Source organism: Crotalus tigris, unplaced genomic scaffold (genome assembly GCF_016545835.1).
Source record: "Crotalus tigris isolate CLP2741 ecotype Arizona unplaced genomic scaffold, ASM1654583v1 scf7180000017611.44802233496:7321179, whole genome shotgun sequence".
Lineage (NCBI taxonomy): Eukaryota > Metazoa > Chordata > Lepidosauria > Squamata > Viperidae > Crotalus > Crotalus tigris.
The window spans coordinates 212,231-228,946 of NW_024096511.1; the positions used below are offsets into that span (position 1 = coordinate 212,231).

At 36.8% G+C, this 16,716-nt stretch overlaps 1 protein-coding gene across 4 annotated transcripts in view; it reads right to left on the reverse strand.

Moving 5' to 3' along the window:
* Positions 1–16,716, reverse strand: part of ECT2L (epithelial cell transforming 2 like) — a 46,530-nt gene that overhangs the window by 11,926 nt on the left and 17,888 nt on the right. Inside the window, exons 10-19 of one of the 4 annotated variants that reach the window (XR_005554229.1) lie at positions 15,884–16,012; positions 13,673–13,765; positions 12,332–12,514; positions 11,562–11,665; positions 10,060–10,173; positions 8,998–9,209; positions 6,547–6,694; positions 4,745–4,818; positions 3,590–3,746; positions 2,126–2,197 (exon numbers count right to left, since the gene is read on the reverse strand). Coding sequence is in view for 2 of the 4 variants with exons in the window: in XM_039322840.1 (XP_039178774.1) it covers positions 2,189–2,197; positions 3,590–3,746; positions 4,745–4,818; positions 6,547–6,694; positions 8,998–9,209; positions 10,060–10,173; positions 11,562–11,665; positions 12,332–12,514; positions 13,673–13,765; positions 15,884–16,012 (1,223 nt within the window). In the remaining 2 variants the exon portion in view is untranslated. Of the gene's footprint in view, positions 1–1,465; positions 3,747–4,744; positions 4,819–6,546; positions 6,695–8,997; positions 9,210–10,059; positions 10,174–11,561; positions 11,666–12,331; positions 12,515–13,672; positions 13,766–15,883; positions 16,013–16,716 lie in introns of those variants that run through there. The other 3 variants (XM_039322840.1, XR_005554226.1, XM_039322831.1) reach the window with 3 other exon arrangements.

Below are 16,716 nucleotides of genomic sequence, written 5' to 3' on the forward strand. Positions count from 1 at the left end.
TGGATGAAGATCAGGAAAAAATCCTTTCCATGTTGAAATCAATACACAAAACCATTCTTTCAACTTGTGACAAAATAAGATGCAACATAAAGGAACAAGATGCCAGCTTAGATATACAAACTGAGATCTGGACTACAACTAAAGAACTAACAATGCAGAAAATAACAGGAGAAGTGGAACAACTAAACACTAAGACAGAAGACTCAATTGACCAACAGACCCAGCCAATGGAAAAATCAGAAAAGGGAGTGACAACACTGAAAATGGAGAAGACTTTTTACATAAATCAGAAGAAATTTGAGAAGGAAGAAGAACAGATTGAATGGAAGATAAACCTATCAGAACAATTGTGGGAAATTGGAGTAATAGGGAGGAACCTAATGAATACAAATGGGCTTGTTCTTCCAAAAAAACCTGCAACCAAACAGTCTTTCTTATTTCAAATAATATATATGATAATAGAGGGAGAACTATTTGATGATTTAAAAGCACTGACATGGAAGGCTAGTTGGCAAAGGAAGAAAGCCAAAGTAAGGCTGAAGAAAAGTAGGGTTTTGATTTATTAGATTTCATATTACTAATTAGAGGGTTGATTATGGTGGAAAATAGATAATTTTTAGAAAATAAAGTAACATTATAATTGAATAGCTAAGATATGTAACAAGACTAATAGGCTTTGGTATGAAAGGGGGAAAAGGGAGAAGTTGAGATAAGGGAAATTTTGGTTGCCTATTTTAAAATATTTGGAAATCAGTTGAAAATAAGAATTCTGTTTGCCTAATATGAGATAATAGAGGTTACCAGAAAAAGAGAAGGAGTATTTGAACTTTTAAAAATTTAGGCCTAAAAGAAAAAAAACTATGTATACTATTGATTTATTGGTTACCTCAGACAATACATATAATGGTTTTGATTTATTAGAGGAGATACTGTATTATTAATTAGATGGTTTAATGTGGTGCAAAATAGATAACTTTTAGAAAACAGAACAAGACTATACTCAAATAGATAAGATGTGTACTTAGAATATTAGATTTTGTTATGAAAAGGGGAAAAGAAAGAATTTGAAATAAGGAAAACTTTGGTTACCTAAAGCTTGGAAATTATAAATATCAAATGTTAATTTGAATATTGATGGGAAATTAAAGCTTGGGAAAAAAGCAATAACAGGACATTGATTGTATATAAGGATTGAATGTAAACACAGTTAAGATATGCATAGCTAAAAATTATTGATAAATGTAATAAGAATGTTTTTACTTAGTTGATAATAATAAGAACTGTATTAACCTAATATGATATAATAGGGAAAAAGAGAGGAAATATCTGATGATATAACTTGAGATTTGTACTAAATGTACATACTAAATGTATGTTATTGAACTATTGATTAACCCAGTCACCATGTTGCTTTTTAAATACTTAATTGTAAAATTAGAAAACTAATAAAATATTATAAAAAAAGAAGATATTCTTTAAAAAACAAATGAAACAACTGTATGTTATTTTTTTAAAAAAAATGAAGTCAATTTTTTTTAAAAAATGAAGTCAAAATTAGCACAGTGTATCGGTTATGTATGTTTGGATTAAATTTTGAGAATCTATTTTATAATCCCTCAAAACATTACCTTCTGAAATGGATCAGCTCAAATTATTGTCTGCCAAGAAAATGTAATTTCCCTCATTTCAATATTCATATAAAGAGTCACCTGTCTGAAAACCTTTGCATAAATTTAAAACGCCTAAGTAGCCTTTTGTGGGAACAGACTGCCTTCAGACAAGTTCTGATGATTTATGTCTTATAGGGTAGACTCTCCAAGTAAAAATTAAAAGTTGTATGATGAAAGTGTACCAGATGGACAACTGAGCATTTGCACATTTGTTCCATTTATCGTGCAATCATAAATATATTACAGAGTACAAATATACAAACCTAAGAGAGACTCGAAAGCAACCCAATGACATAAGTAACAGAGGACAGCTTAAAAAAAGAAGAATAGCATATGAAAAGTTGTGGGTCCATTGTCTTTTGTTTTAATAGATGCTCCCAAAATAGGCAAATGAAACATATCAGCTATCTAACTGTATTACTACCTGAAACCACAACATACAACTTAGGACTCACCCCCAAAATTGGAAATTGCATAAATAGGAATAAACATACAATTAATTCACCATTGCAGGGTCTTCAGAAAATCTAAGGTGTAACAATTGAGAAAGATGAAATTATTACTTCATTTCATGGCAGAACACCCTACACATCTATGCATCCAAAATCAGCCATTCAAGCCTTATTATATAAAGTACCAAACCTTGCCAAGTATATAAACATTTAATAAATATAATCATGAAACCTAAAGATCTTTGCCTCTAGACTAGCTTTCATTCTGATGGACAGAACAAACTAATCAGAGGAACCCTTATGGAAATCACCTATCTCCGGATTCATAGCAAAAAAACAAAACAAAACAATCATGCAATATCTGGAAGCAATTGCCCTCCCACACATACAATCCAAAATGCAAAATCTGTTAAGTGTAACAAAATACTTGTCATAATAAAAAAGGTTACTTGAAAAACGCAACACAATCAATAACATCTTTAACAGAATCAAATTCACAAGAGAAAAAGATATTCTTATCAGCAGAGGAAACAGTGGTATGCATATCAAAAAACCCCAACAACATATAAACCAAAAATTGCATCATCAAAGTGACAATCCAAATGCCAATAAAAAACTGTATAAATCTCACTAGCAGATTACCTGCTAGACTTTAGATTGGCCCCCATACCAATGGCATCTCTCCAAGTATCCTAAGGCCTACCCCAAATCCAACAATTTAAGAAAGAGTGATACTTATGTACAATAAAAAAATGAAAAGATCGTGAAGGCCGCCCTGTAGGACAAAGAAGCACATACTGTTCATGAACAGCAGATAGCAGTCAGAAGACATAATGAACAGGTTTTAATTTTATGTCTCATAGAGCAATTTAACCACAAATTTAAGTGAGAAAGTAACCATTTTAGATCATTCCAAATCCAGCAGTACAAGAATATTCCCCATAGTCAGGCATTGTGACAGATCAGCCGTTAACAGAGAGATAAACCTGGTCTGCAATCGATTTAATGGGTTGGAGAATTCTGAAGAATAATCAAGTTGGTACTAGGTAATTCTCCCTGTGATAGGAATTTTGCTGGCTCTTACCACTGCTTGAAAAATAAATTCTCTAGTTACTGTCTGTCTAAACTTGAGTTGTGAGCATATCTGGAAAAATATACAAAGATGTAAAACTGAACAGCTGTGACTGGAATTCCCCAGCCCAGTTTGCTAGTTTGACTTCCTATTAGCCGCAGAGGAAATATCCTATAGTTATTTTGTGTTTCTGTTTTTCCTTTTGCAACTAACAGCAGTTCCAGAATGTGACTGAAACCACAAATCCCATTGCATTAAAGGAGGAGGAACCCCTATTTCATAATCCCAATTGGGATAATTAAACTAGAGGATATTCTGTGTAGCATGCAATAAATCCCATTCATCCAAAAGAGTGCAAAATAATCATCATGCTGAAGCAAATGTAGAAGACAGACCTGGTCTATATAATCTTTGAGTTGTTTCATTTGTTTAATTGCAGTGGCCAAGTCTTCGTGGTCAGTATGTTCTTGAGGAGTGTGAAGTCTAAGAGCATAGAGGAGAGTGATGTATTCTTTGACTCTTTTAGAAGGGCAGAGCAGAAGTTCCTGTAAGCTACACAGCCAACATATACATTTAATGCATTGATTAGAAAAACGATAAATAAGCACAATCAAAATAATTTGCAAAGAAACTTAAATTTTAGTGTCAACTAACTCTTTAAGTAACTTAACTGCTTTAAAATCTTTTCTATAAACTGCTATGATCTGCATGCTTGATAGATTACTCTATTTTACTTTACAAAGAAGATTGCTCTAATGTCAATGCTGCCATCATCACAATTTTAAAAGACCTCAGCACCAGATGTGTAGTTTGTTTAGCCAATAGGCCAAACTATCATATCAGCTACCTACCCACTTATCATTTCCTTTCCTTCCTGGGTGTGGGACACTCCCAAAATACATTGGGCAAGGTATCCAATGAAAGAAAAAGAAAGAAGGAAGGAAGAAGCTGGTATTTATGTTCATTCAACTATGAGCCAAAACCTAGAGTTAAAATTGTTTTTTGCAGTCCAGAGAAAATAAGAATATGAAATGGAAAGAAATTAGTAGTGCTTCTGCTCCTACCGTCTATGCATTCATAGAACGTTTCCTTTCCTCGTATATGGAAGCAAATATACAAATTTGCCAAGGCAAATGAATAGTTTGCATTTTCTAGACAAAAAAAAAAAGAGAATGTACTGTGCTAATGTTATCCTATGAAGAAAACATGGCTGAAGGGCTGGCAGTACTCTGGCTACCTGGACTTCCTTTGCAAATTGTTCCAGTTCAGTCAAAGGATTATGGCTGACAGAGGCAGATCAAGAAAGTTCTGGGTCTTTCTCTTTCTAGAACTTTATAGATTAATCCAGTCCTGGATGAATGCTCCTGAACCAATTTTCTGAAAAGCATTATTTGGTTCAGCCTAACTTTGCTTTTTTCCTTATTTACTAGGACTCCCTCTTTAAGTCAGAATGCAGCCTCACAAAATATATATTTAAATATTTAATAAAAGAAGACATGTGCCAATGTGTTGCTCCCAGGGCTATGACCATCCTTCCCTTATGAAGTTACCTTCTCATGGTGGTAACAACCGTCCGATCATGTCTCTTCAAGAAAGCACGGAATACTGGAATAGTTTCTCGGCACTGTGGAAACAAAAGGTTTGGATCACCATGATGGGAGCTGCAGCAGAAAATGTATTCAGACTATTGCCTTAATGAAGTTCCCAACACATTTTGCCTTCTTTGTTTTCCCTTTAGAGTTTTCTACAATGATGTGCATCCCTCTATTTTTGGACTACATCATTCTCTACCAGTCTGCACCCAGATGTGTTGGGTTATAAAGCCCATCATTCCCAGTCAACACCATGATGAGAACTAAGTTGGCTTGAGAAGTTTAGGAATTCTCTGGATAGGCAGATCAGATAAGAACAAAAACCCTCTGCCATCAGCCATGGTTTGCATGTAACTTTGTGCCAACTTGAAACTAGGCATTAAACTGTAATTTGTACCCTAATCTGTGGTTGTGTATGATTATGATTGTAAGGAACATTTTTTATTTAATGGAAATAGAAACCATTAATTCACTGAACAGCTCAAACTAGTTAAGCTATCCAGTTCACAGGCAGGAATAATAAGGATAATACAAATAATAATGATAGTACAAAGAAGAACAACTAAGATGATTAAAGGCCTGGAGACTAAAACATATGAAGAACAGTTGCAGGATTTGGGTTTGGCTAACCTAGAAAAAAGAAGGACTAGAAGGGATATGATTCCAGTATTTGAGAGGCTGCCACAAAGAGGGCAGGACAAGAAACAATGGATGGAAACTAATCAAGGAGAGAAGCAACCTGGAATTAAGGAGAAACTTCCTAACAGCGAGAACAATTAATCAGTGGAACAGCTTGCCTTCAGAAGTTATGGGTGCTTCATCACTGGAGGTTTTTAAGAAAACAGTCTTAAAAACAGTCACTTGATAGTCACTTCTCTGAAATGGTATAGGATCTCCTGCTTGAGCAGGGGGCTGGACTAGAAGATCTCCAAGGTCTCTTTCAGCTCTATTCTGATTCTGATTCACAATATTGATTATGCATCTGATACGGCAGGTATTGTTTTCTTTATATTTCCTTATTGTGTAATTTGATATCGCATATAGCTAAAATAAGCCAAATGTCAATTCTGGAGATAAATCTGAAACAATCCTGCCAAAACTGTCCCTTCATCAATTAATATTGTGTGGAATGGAAAACCCACAATGAATAGCAACTGGCTTATACTAGATCAGGGGTGTCAAACTTCCGACGCCATGTGATGTGTCGCGACGTGTCAAGACTTTTTTCCATTGTCAACAATGGGGTGGGCGTGGTTTTGGTGTGATGCATCTGGCTCGTGGGCTGGCAGTTTGACACTCCTGCAACTAGATGAAGGCAAGCACAGCTATCTAAAAACAGGGAGATGGGCTACAAAGTAAAATTAATTGAAATATCAAAATAGGTTAGGAATGAGAAGAAGGAAGCAATGTTAATCCAGAGAGATGGACTGAATCACTGGGAAAACACAAACACTGATATCAGGTTAGAAAATAAACAACTGAACAACAAAAACCTTTTGCCATAATACATGCTAGCCTCCAGGCATAATCATAGGCAGCTTCAAACCTATTTTCTGGCTCCATTGAGATGAGGAGAATTCCAGTTAAACCTGTTGTAATGCATGCTAGCCAAAACCAAAGCTTCCATCACTGGCACCATTTGAAAGTGGTAAAAGGGAAATGCCCATCATGTATTTTAAAAGAATTAGTGAGAGTATGTTTAATAAAATAAACCTATAGATAAGAATAAATCAGATCCTGGGAAATTAGTGCATTCTTACCTTATCTATAGTTTTCAGAATTACTGCATAGTTGTTGAAAAAAATTGTATATGTTTGAAAATGCTGGCCCAACTTAATGAATATGTCTCCTACGTTTTGGGCAGGGCTCCATTCATTAAACCTTCGTGTTAACTCAGCTAAAAAACACCTGTATTTGGAACAGACATAGAAGGGTGTTTCTATCTTTCTATCTGGTTGCAGACAAGTTACAACAGCTGGTGATGACATTATGTTTCTACATCTAAGGAGTTATCTCCCTCCCAGTTTCAATGAGGCAAGACTTAAGGCTTACCTTTAATGTGTCTGTCTCTACTCTAGTAGAAAAGATCCCAGTAAGACTACATAAAACTATTAATTTGTGATATTAATTTATCACAGATAAGCTTAATATTCAGTTGGCCAACCTTAAAATATTCTGTTCCTAAAAACTGATAAATTCAGCACATACCCAAGCAGAAATCTGAAAAAGTGGTAGAATAGAATCTGTCCCTTGAAAAATAGTTGGCCCTTCTAATGGCTGCTGTTCAATGCATATTTTATTAAGAAAATCCCTGGTATCCAGTTATTGCAGCCTGCCTTATACCAAGTGATTCCATGTATCTAGAATTACTACAGGTGATTATATATTAGAGCTATCCAAATATAAACAAGAAACTCAGCTTTGTATAACGTTTAACAAATTTGATACTTTGCCTGACCCACATTTGAAAAAACACCTTTAAGCATTCAAGCAGCTACCTCTGGGAAATTTTGTTAAATCACCTGCATGAAGTTGAATGCTTGCTAATCCAGACTTGTCTGCAATAGTTGATGTTCTATCAGCCAGCAGCACCTGGCTAACCTAATCAGAGTCAGGCTTGAGTGCCAGAAAAGGAAACTATGAAATCTCAGGGCTGTAGGCTAGATTTAGAAACTGAAAAAAAAAACCATCTTGGAAAAAAACAGTGGCAAAGCACTTATCACGAATACTGTCAAGAATAATCTATCTCTCTAGCTATTTATCTATCTCATTATCAAAACTGGGAAAGCCCCTGCCAACCAATTTACAAAGAACGGAAGAGATACTTAGCTTTCTCAAATGTTCATCCTAAACATTATAATATAGTACATCACTGCTTTTCCACCCACTGTGGGGAATCCTATAATTCGAGCAGCCATTTAAATGAACAACCAAATCCAACCCCATCCTCAGTGCAGAAATCCAAATTAAACTATCACTGATAGCTAGCCATTCATAGTAAAGGGGAGCTCACCATCTCCCTTACTGGTTCCAGTGTTGATCTGCTGTTGCCATTAGGAAGTTTATTCTACATTCAGATGGAATCCATTCCCCCCCCCATTCTAAGATTATAGAGATCAGACTTTGACTTTGTCTGTGTGGTCACCCGTCCAGGTATTGGAGAAGTGCTTTCAGAACCACAAAAAACCTAGTTATTGAGCTACGCAAATCGTTTGGAAAAAAATCATTTTGTGAATAACATAGATGCAAGTGAAGATTCCTGTTTGAAGTGTCAAGGCAACCCTGTCAAAAGTCAGTGGGGTTGCACTGATGGCTTGCTTTCTCAGGTTGTTTGCTTGAATGGACACATTTCTGCAGTGCTGGGATTGCTGGTAAAAGTGAGGTGCTTATTTGTGTACTGATGACCAGAGAAAGCCCAGCTGTACCAAGCTTCCCAAAGGATATGACTGCATCAGTACTACAAGAGAAATCCTTCACTTGTACCAATGTGTTTTGCACAGATTTTAGTTTCCAGTCTTCTAATTGTTCTTCTTGAACTATCCAAATTTCTCTGAATTATTCTTAAGGTGTTTCAAAATGGAGGCCCTCAGAACTGGAACCAGGGCTGGGGTTTGACTTGTACAGAAAATAGTGCCCCTATCACTTTCTTTCATTTGGACATTGACACAGTTGCTCCTGATCTGAAATGTCCAACTTTCAATCCTGCTTTTCATTGAAAACGAACACTTGGAGTCATATCCAATGTATACTCGTCTTTATGACTCTTTAACAAACCAGACTAGAAAGCAGTTAGTTAACCATACTGGAACACAGAGTTCCAGTTTGAAATCGTGGTTAAGACATTAGAAACTGAGAGATTGTAGTTCTAGTCCTGCCTGAGGCACAAAGGCAGATGGATGATCTTAGGCCATTCACTCTTAAGCCTAGAAAGAGGCAATGGCAAACCACTTCTGAAAAAACTTGCCAAGAAAATTTCTCCAGGCAGTCACCAAGAGCAAACACTGACTCAAAAGTCTGTCCGTCCATCCATCCATCCATCCAGATTAGAAAGAAATTATGTCTACAGGAAATTTATTAATCACTTCAAATTACCGGTACTATATTCCCAAACACTTGAGTATTTATTAGAGCTGGGTTGCTAGGGATTGGCTTTGTTTTATCTCTAAAACTTTTTAGTAGTGGAATGGTTCAAAAGAGTCAGTGAAATATACCTGTTTACTTGTAAAATGTTCAAGACATCAGAAAAGATGAGCTGAATACTTATATCACTTAGGATGGTCTGATGGGATGCCAGTGCTGCTTTTAATGGTTTTACATAGACATCTTTCACAATTTCCAGAATGCGGACATAGTTTCTCTCACTTAAGAGAAGTTCTCTGGCAAAGCTTTGGCGCTTCTCTATCACATCTTGAGGTTCATCTATCTAAATGTCAAAAAGAGAAACAACAATTTTTTTATTTAAAAAAGTGCTTATTTTAACTATCTAAAGCCTGATGCGGTGCATTTATATCTGATTTCTGGCTATGCAACTTAGAAGCTTCTTTTCGTATATCCATATCCAGATATATTCATATATATAAGGAGATTCAAGCATATTGCTATTACTTCAAAAACCTCTTCAGATTCAGCACTACATATGCTTACCTGGTATTAAACTTTACTGGGCTTTACTTTTGAATCAAAATGTATAGTACTGCTAGTTACTTGTTCTCATAAGTAAGACATTATACAGTTCATTCATCTCAATATGCTATTGAGATGCTATTTTCAATATGCTATTTCACATTTACTGTAGATATTTGTTTGCATGAGCTATTGAAATAAGCTAGTATTAGCACTGATGATGTTACCTAATTAGGGTAATGAAACATCTGCAAGAAAACAAGCAAACTCAGAGAGCACCAAGGACCCCTACTGAAATAACTTTGGCTTGCACAGCACCAGCTAAAATAGGCCACTTTAATCACTAAAGTTTCCATGCTGGAAATATATACATCATATATGAGTTCAATTTTATGAATTCTGAAGCAGAGAATTAGAGTGCAAATACCTTTTTAATAAAATTACATATTACCTTCCTTTCAATAGTAGGATATAAAATTATTCTAACAATACCATCTCAATAAAAAAAATTCAAGTAATGATCCATCAAAGACCTCAAATCTCATGACAAACCACTTATCTTTTACTTTGTCAAGAAAAAGGGTTTGAACAGAATAAGGACAAACAAAATTACAGGAGTAGCGAAAACCCAACACTTGATTCTTTTGTACCTTAAGTACAAGCTCTGATTCCGAAGTGCTCTCAGTCAAAAAATCCTGGTTTGCAAGTTCTTCAGTCTCACATTTCTTCATGAGGAAAGATGATAGAAATTCCAAGCGGTTTTCCTAAAGAATCATACAAATAAATGCTTAAAAGAATATGCTTATTGTTTCCTTTCACGCAGATACAGCCATTGCCACATCAACTAGTAAGAGAGGAAGTAAGATAGTGTTTCAACTATTGCCTTTCATTTTAATAAATTAGGTCCAGGCTGTATCAGAGTAAAAAGTTATGGCATGATTCTACACTTTCACGAGCTAATTCATCTTGAATAATTTCTCCCACACAAAACATAAAGAAAGGCAGTGAAAAAACACGACATTAACAAAATGGTCAAGTTGATACTTCATTGTCCCATGCTAAGAATAGTGGCTATCATGCGCAGGCAGCATCAATGCAAAAGATGTGGAAAAACATATGGCAGATCAGCTTCATTCAACTGTTTCAGAAGGCTTCCTTTTGGCCGTCTCCTTCTCTGCAATAGAATATTGGTGGCAATTTGTTCTCAAAGCAACAACAATTGAGAGCAACTGTTCTCAGGCAGACTGTAACAGGGCATTGAACTTTATAAGAGCCCAGGGATAGGAACATACATTTTGGTTGGTTGCTCAACAAAGAGAATTCTTCTTCATTAGCTAAATTAAATTAAAGCTATTTGCAGTGTGTCAAAAAATAGAACTCCTAGCATTTTTAATCACTTTCCTGCTTATCACTCCATGCATCTTAAGTCTCGGAGAAGTACAACTCTCTTCAGCTGTTGTCTAAAAATACAGCTGCGTGCAAAAAAAAAGGAAGAGATTAACATGTTCTTCTGTTTTTGTACATACAGCTGACTGTATATACAGGTGCTGCTTTGTAGCTGTGGCACTGAGGACATAAATGCCATAGTGCTGGAGGCATCACAGAATCCTATGTGAAGTCAAGACGCATCGTCTCTGTGCTCCTTTATAGCCTTCTGTGTATAATCAATTTATGAAGATAATCAATTTATGAAGAGAACTGTAAGAAACATTAGGTAGATCTGAGATTGTAGCTTCTGGTCTGATAAAATGGATGCTATAATCAGTCACTTGACAACATAGATGCTGCCCTTTCCTGTTCTGCTCACATCCCCTTAAAAGCTTTTCGGAAAAGAGACTATCAGACTAGTAAGTGAATTCACAAAGAGCTTTATCCTAAGCGCTAATAAGAACATATCTAAGCAAGAAACAGTAGTGTTAGGGGAATTACAATGGTGTGGCCCTCTTAGTGATAGTTTGTGCATAGAGCTAGGGTTTCAACTCCTGGTTTTCAGGATCACCACACGGGGAATATAACCCTGCACCCACCAAGTTGTCTTAAAATAGTACAATGATGCCAATGGAAGGATACCAAATAAGTCCTGAAGTCAAAACTGATGCCATTGCAACTTATTTTTAATATATAGTGCTTTAAAAGTTTACACTTATCATACGTGATTTCCTCTTGAGAGTTCAACTAATCCATTAGCCAAAGTCTGGATTATTCTTTCATTGTCTTGAATGTTGGACCAATTCACAGTATTAAACATAATTTGACCTGTGTATAAAATATTGGTTACTTGTAAGATGTCACAGGGTTGCTATCTAGTCATTTCACAGTTTTGTTTAAAGGGGGACAAAAATAGGAAATCCCTTTGTAATTAAATTACTTGGATATTCTAATTACCCAGTTACTTGTGCCTGCACATATACAGATCCAGACAGAGAATTAGTTGGCAGCATCTAGTCAAATCTAGCACACAGCTAATCAGCACTGAACCTGACAAGTGTTTGAACAGAAATCAAACTCAACAATGAGATTTTATACATACTGTAAATAGAGAGCCACTTTGGTATAGTGATTAACATACCAGGCTAGGAAACAGAAAAATGAGTTTAGGTTCCACCTTAAGCATGAAGCCAGCTGGGTGACCTTGGGCCAGTCATTGTTTCTCACTCCTAAGAAAGATGCAAGGATAAAACTGCAGGGGCTTGTCCAGGCTATTGCCAGGAGTCAACATTGACTTGAAGGCATGCAAGAATGCACAAATACACAACACAAAAAAAATCCACATATATAATGTCAACCCAGGCATCTATCTTTGTAGTAAACTGAGCACCACTGCTAAGGAGAGAGCATTTGTTGTACTGACAAAAAGTCTACAATGTCCAATGGAATTCTTATTTCAGATATATATAGAAGACTACAATGAGAAAAATTTACCAATAATTTTGCCCGCCATGTTCTTTTGCAAATCAAAAAAATATGGACTCAGCTTTTTCCTGACAACATCCAGTGCCTCTTCCAGCAACTCAGTGAATCTGAGCCATATTTGCAGTTTTACTTCAGTGAGGTACAGCAACGGAGGAGAGCTTTCTTTCTGATTTCCCAGCCATTCACTGAAAACTGTAATAACACAAAAGTCATTTCCCTCTCCATGGACTATTTCTTATGTTCCAGTCTCTCCCCCCCCCCCCCAAAAAAACAGAATTAGCTAAGATTTGGGGAGAATCAATATGCTATCAAATAAGAAACTGCTGATTTTGTTTTCTGTATTAAAAACCCCTGGAAAACAAAGCAATGCTGCATATAAATGATATAGCAGGAACATGGTAGCTCATGAGGTTAGATTAGAATACTGAGCTGATGTTCGGCAGCCTCACGTTCAAGACCATTGCTGCTCAGGGCAGGGTGAGCTCCTGTCACTTGCTCCAGTTCCTGCCAACCCAGCGATTTGAAAATGGGAAACTGCAAGTAAATAAATGGATACCACTTTGTGGACAACATCCCGTGGACACATAAGGGCAATTATGATGTCACTGGCAAATCCATTTGCCACGGAAGCACTTGGGTATTTTCGACATGGAAGTATTAGTATTCATGATGTAGTTAAATTTGTTTCTCTTTCTTCCAGTTTCCCGTGTTCAAAACCTATTGCTTGGACTTCTTGCAATTTAATAACATGTGGAACAATACATGCATCTTACACACAAAATTGTTTTAAATGACATCTTATAGTTCATCCAGCAATTTCAATTGTCCTCTTAGTATTGCTAAGAAGATCTAGAACAGGCATGTCAAACTCGCGATGTCGCGTGACGTTGCGTGATGTATTGTGACTTTTTCCCCATTGCCGGCAATGGGGTGAGCACAGTTTTTCATCATGACAAATCTGGCCCACAGGCCGGCAGTTTGACATGCCTGATCTAGAAGAACCTGCTGCTGCTTGTTTAGAGTCTTTCAGGATCCCATTACAAAATACCATTTGCATCTGTTTATTGTGCCAAGTCAGATCACTGATCCTTAAACTTGATACATCAGTTTCTGATTGGCAATTGTTCTTTGCTAGCAAATGTCATTGCTCACTTGTAATCTATTAGCAATCTCATCCATCCCCTAAAAATGTAAGCTATATACAAGTATTGATTCTGCTGAAGCTTCTGCCTGGGCCCAGCAACTTTGAGGAAAATAAGATGGGATGCAGCTGATTTAATACTGTATATGGCCAGCAGTCAAATATCTGATGTAGATCTTCCCAAATATGTAGGAATTTTCTCCACCTACTGTGCTGATAAGACCCGGTAGCTATTCCGGTAGGAGTCCTGAAGAATGCTCCAGTGAGATGAGTCAGCTGTGAAAGGATCTCTTTTCCTGCCTCTGAAAATGAGTAAAGTAATCATTTAAAGCGTAGCATGCATTTGAGGATAAGATGTTATTTGGAATGTTGTGGATTAAAGCTGCTCTTTTGTGAAGGAAAAATGGTTTCTTCTGTCATGTTAAATTTGGGTTTTTTAAAATTTTGTTTATATTAGGATATTGGGACCGTTTCTTGACTTTCAAATGGTATTTTGTTATACAAGTAGTCCTTGACTTACAACTGTTTGTTTCATGACCATTCACACTTACAATGGCACTGAAAAAAGTGCCTTATGATTGGTTTTCACCCTTATGATCGTAGCAGCATCCCTACAGTCACATGATCAACATTCAGATGCTTGGCAACTGGCATGTATTTATGACAGTTGCACTATCCCGGGGTCATATGATCACCATTTGTAACCTTCCCAGCTGGCTTCTGAAAGCCAGATTCACTTAACGACCGCATGATTCGCTTAACATGCTTCATTCAACTGTGGCAAAAAAGGTCATAAAATAGGGCACAATTCACATAACAACTGTCTTGCTTAGCAACATAAATTTGGGGGGTCAATTGTGGTCATAAGTCAAGGACAGCTTGTAGTTACACGGCAAGATGTGGAATGTTAAGTTTTACATATGTTGATGAAAAAATTTAGACCTCTGCTTGGCTCTTTTGCTGGTAACTGGATTGGAGACATGGTTACTTATTTGATTTGTTGTTGTTAAGAAGTAGGTTATGAGATGAAGAGTTTTATATCTGTTAGCTAAAGGAAGGTAAAGAGATTAGGGAATTGTTTATTGTCTACTTGCCCTGAAGAGGATGGGGAGTCATTTCTTAGGGAGAAGGGTTTTTTCCCCCCCTTTATACATTTATATTCTTGTGTTTTTTTTCTTTTTGTCTTTATTATCTTTTATTGTTTAATTCAAACTTTTAATAAACATTATTTGAAAAAAAATGTAGAATATAGCAATTGCAACACTAAAATAAACATCAGCCTAAGAGTAGATGAATGCAGTTGCCTGTTCCTGCTGGAGATGGGAAAACACATGCTCTGTATTGAGCAATGAATAGTCCACAAGAAATGTGGTATTACTTTTTCCCCAATTTAATTTTACTGCCTGTTTGAAAGAATAAGGCAAAGGAGATCTTTCCTTGACCCAGTTACTGTGATCTCCCAACATCGCTACCCCTTCTGGAATAGATTCACAATGAGGTGTTATGGCCATTATAAAAAAAACAACCCACTCAGAATAATGTTTCTAATCAGTATGAGTCTTTTGCTTTCTCTTTGCTCCTCATATTTTATTACCCTTTTGTGCTATTTCTGTTGACTGAGCCTGAACCACATAATTCTGTGCAATATGTACAATACTGTGATAACAATACTATGTGGAGGTGGAAATCTCTATAATGGCCTGCAAATAATATTTTATTATTTCACAGGGTGGTAAAGACTCTTCACAGGACATCCTATAAATAGGTAGAGGAGAAAGCTAGAGCATAAGAGAAAATTGGATTTCTGGATGTTTTTATCCATCAGAGAAGACTTCTTTCTTTTTTAATTTGAAAGCGAAAAGACACACAAACAATATTTTAGTCTTTGTTCTGTGAACCAACTCTTAGGATCTTTGCCTCTTGAAGACCAATTCTGATACAGCTGAGGATAACCCAAATGTTTGCTAGGTGAAGCTAAATTAAATGAAGTTATATTCAGGAGTATTGGGGGAGGGGGGAGTTGGAGATCCCAAAACAATCATACTCACATACATGCACACACACACACACACACAGTCTTGGGACTTCAATCACATGGTTACAGCCAACATATTGACTTTTTGATCTATGTATGCCTCTGGTTACGCTTGTACTGTGGAAATGACTGGAAAGCATGAGTAAGACGTGATAACGCCCACTTTCTGGCTAATATCTAAAAGGCACAACCCAAAAGAAAAGGGTTTGGGAAGGAAGAGGGAAGAAGCAAAATCATTCATAGTTTGTGGCCAGCAATTAACCAGTGCATAACATATGGTAGCTCCTTTGAAGCCCAAACAAATCAAAGGAGTTTCCTGTTTGATTAGATCTATTGTAAACAAAGAGAAAGATGCCAACTTTTCAGGGTGGCAAGTTGGACTGACCTGAAGCTGCCAGAGGAACAAAGAGGTCTATGCTTCCCTCTTCTTCTGGAGACATAATGCAACTTTTTAAGCGCTTCCAAAACTCTCTCACCTCAGGTTTAAGAAGATTTTGGGTGTTGACTGTGTAACCTAAATAAAATTAAGCAAACGATGCTTTTAAGGTGAATGGACAATATTCAGGGTTCCAGCTGTCTTGAACTGCAGAAAGATTCTCCTAATTATACCTCACCAGAAGTATTGATTGGTTCAATTTTTTTTTCTAGAAGAGGCATATAAGTAACATGCCAGACTCTGATTTTCCTACCTTTACTCTTGAGATGCACAAACTCCTATGATTTAATTTTGTTGTAAGAAGTAAGATTGAAACAATGTCATCCTGGCATTATTGAGTTGGAGCCCATCTCTTAACTTTAGAGCCACAATAATCTTTGCCTTGTATAGGAAATGTGGAAGAATTGTCCTCTTTCCCTCTTCCTGCTCCTTTTTGTATATATTTTTAGATTCCAATCAAACTGAGGGAGGAACCAGCAAAACCTTTCTTCCTTTGCAATTTGCCATCTGCATTGATGATGATATATATAAAGATTATCCTAGAGCAGGGGTGTCAAACTCAATTTCATTGAGGGCCGCATCAGCATTGCGGTTGCCCTCAGGGGCCAGGTGGGTGTGGCCAGGGTGAGCATGGCCTACTGGGTGGGTGTGGATGGAGTGGGTGTGGCCTACTGGGTGGGCATGGCCAGCTCTACATCGTTCGCATCAAGGGTGCCTGTGGGGGCCTGGGCAGGAGTGGGACAGATCTGAGGGTCTCTGGCAGAAGGGGGTGGGACCGAGAC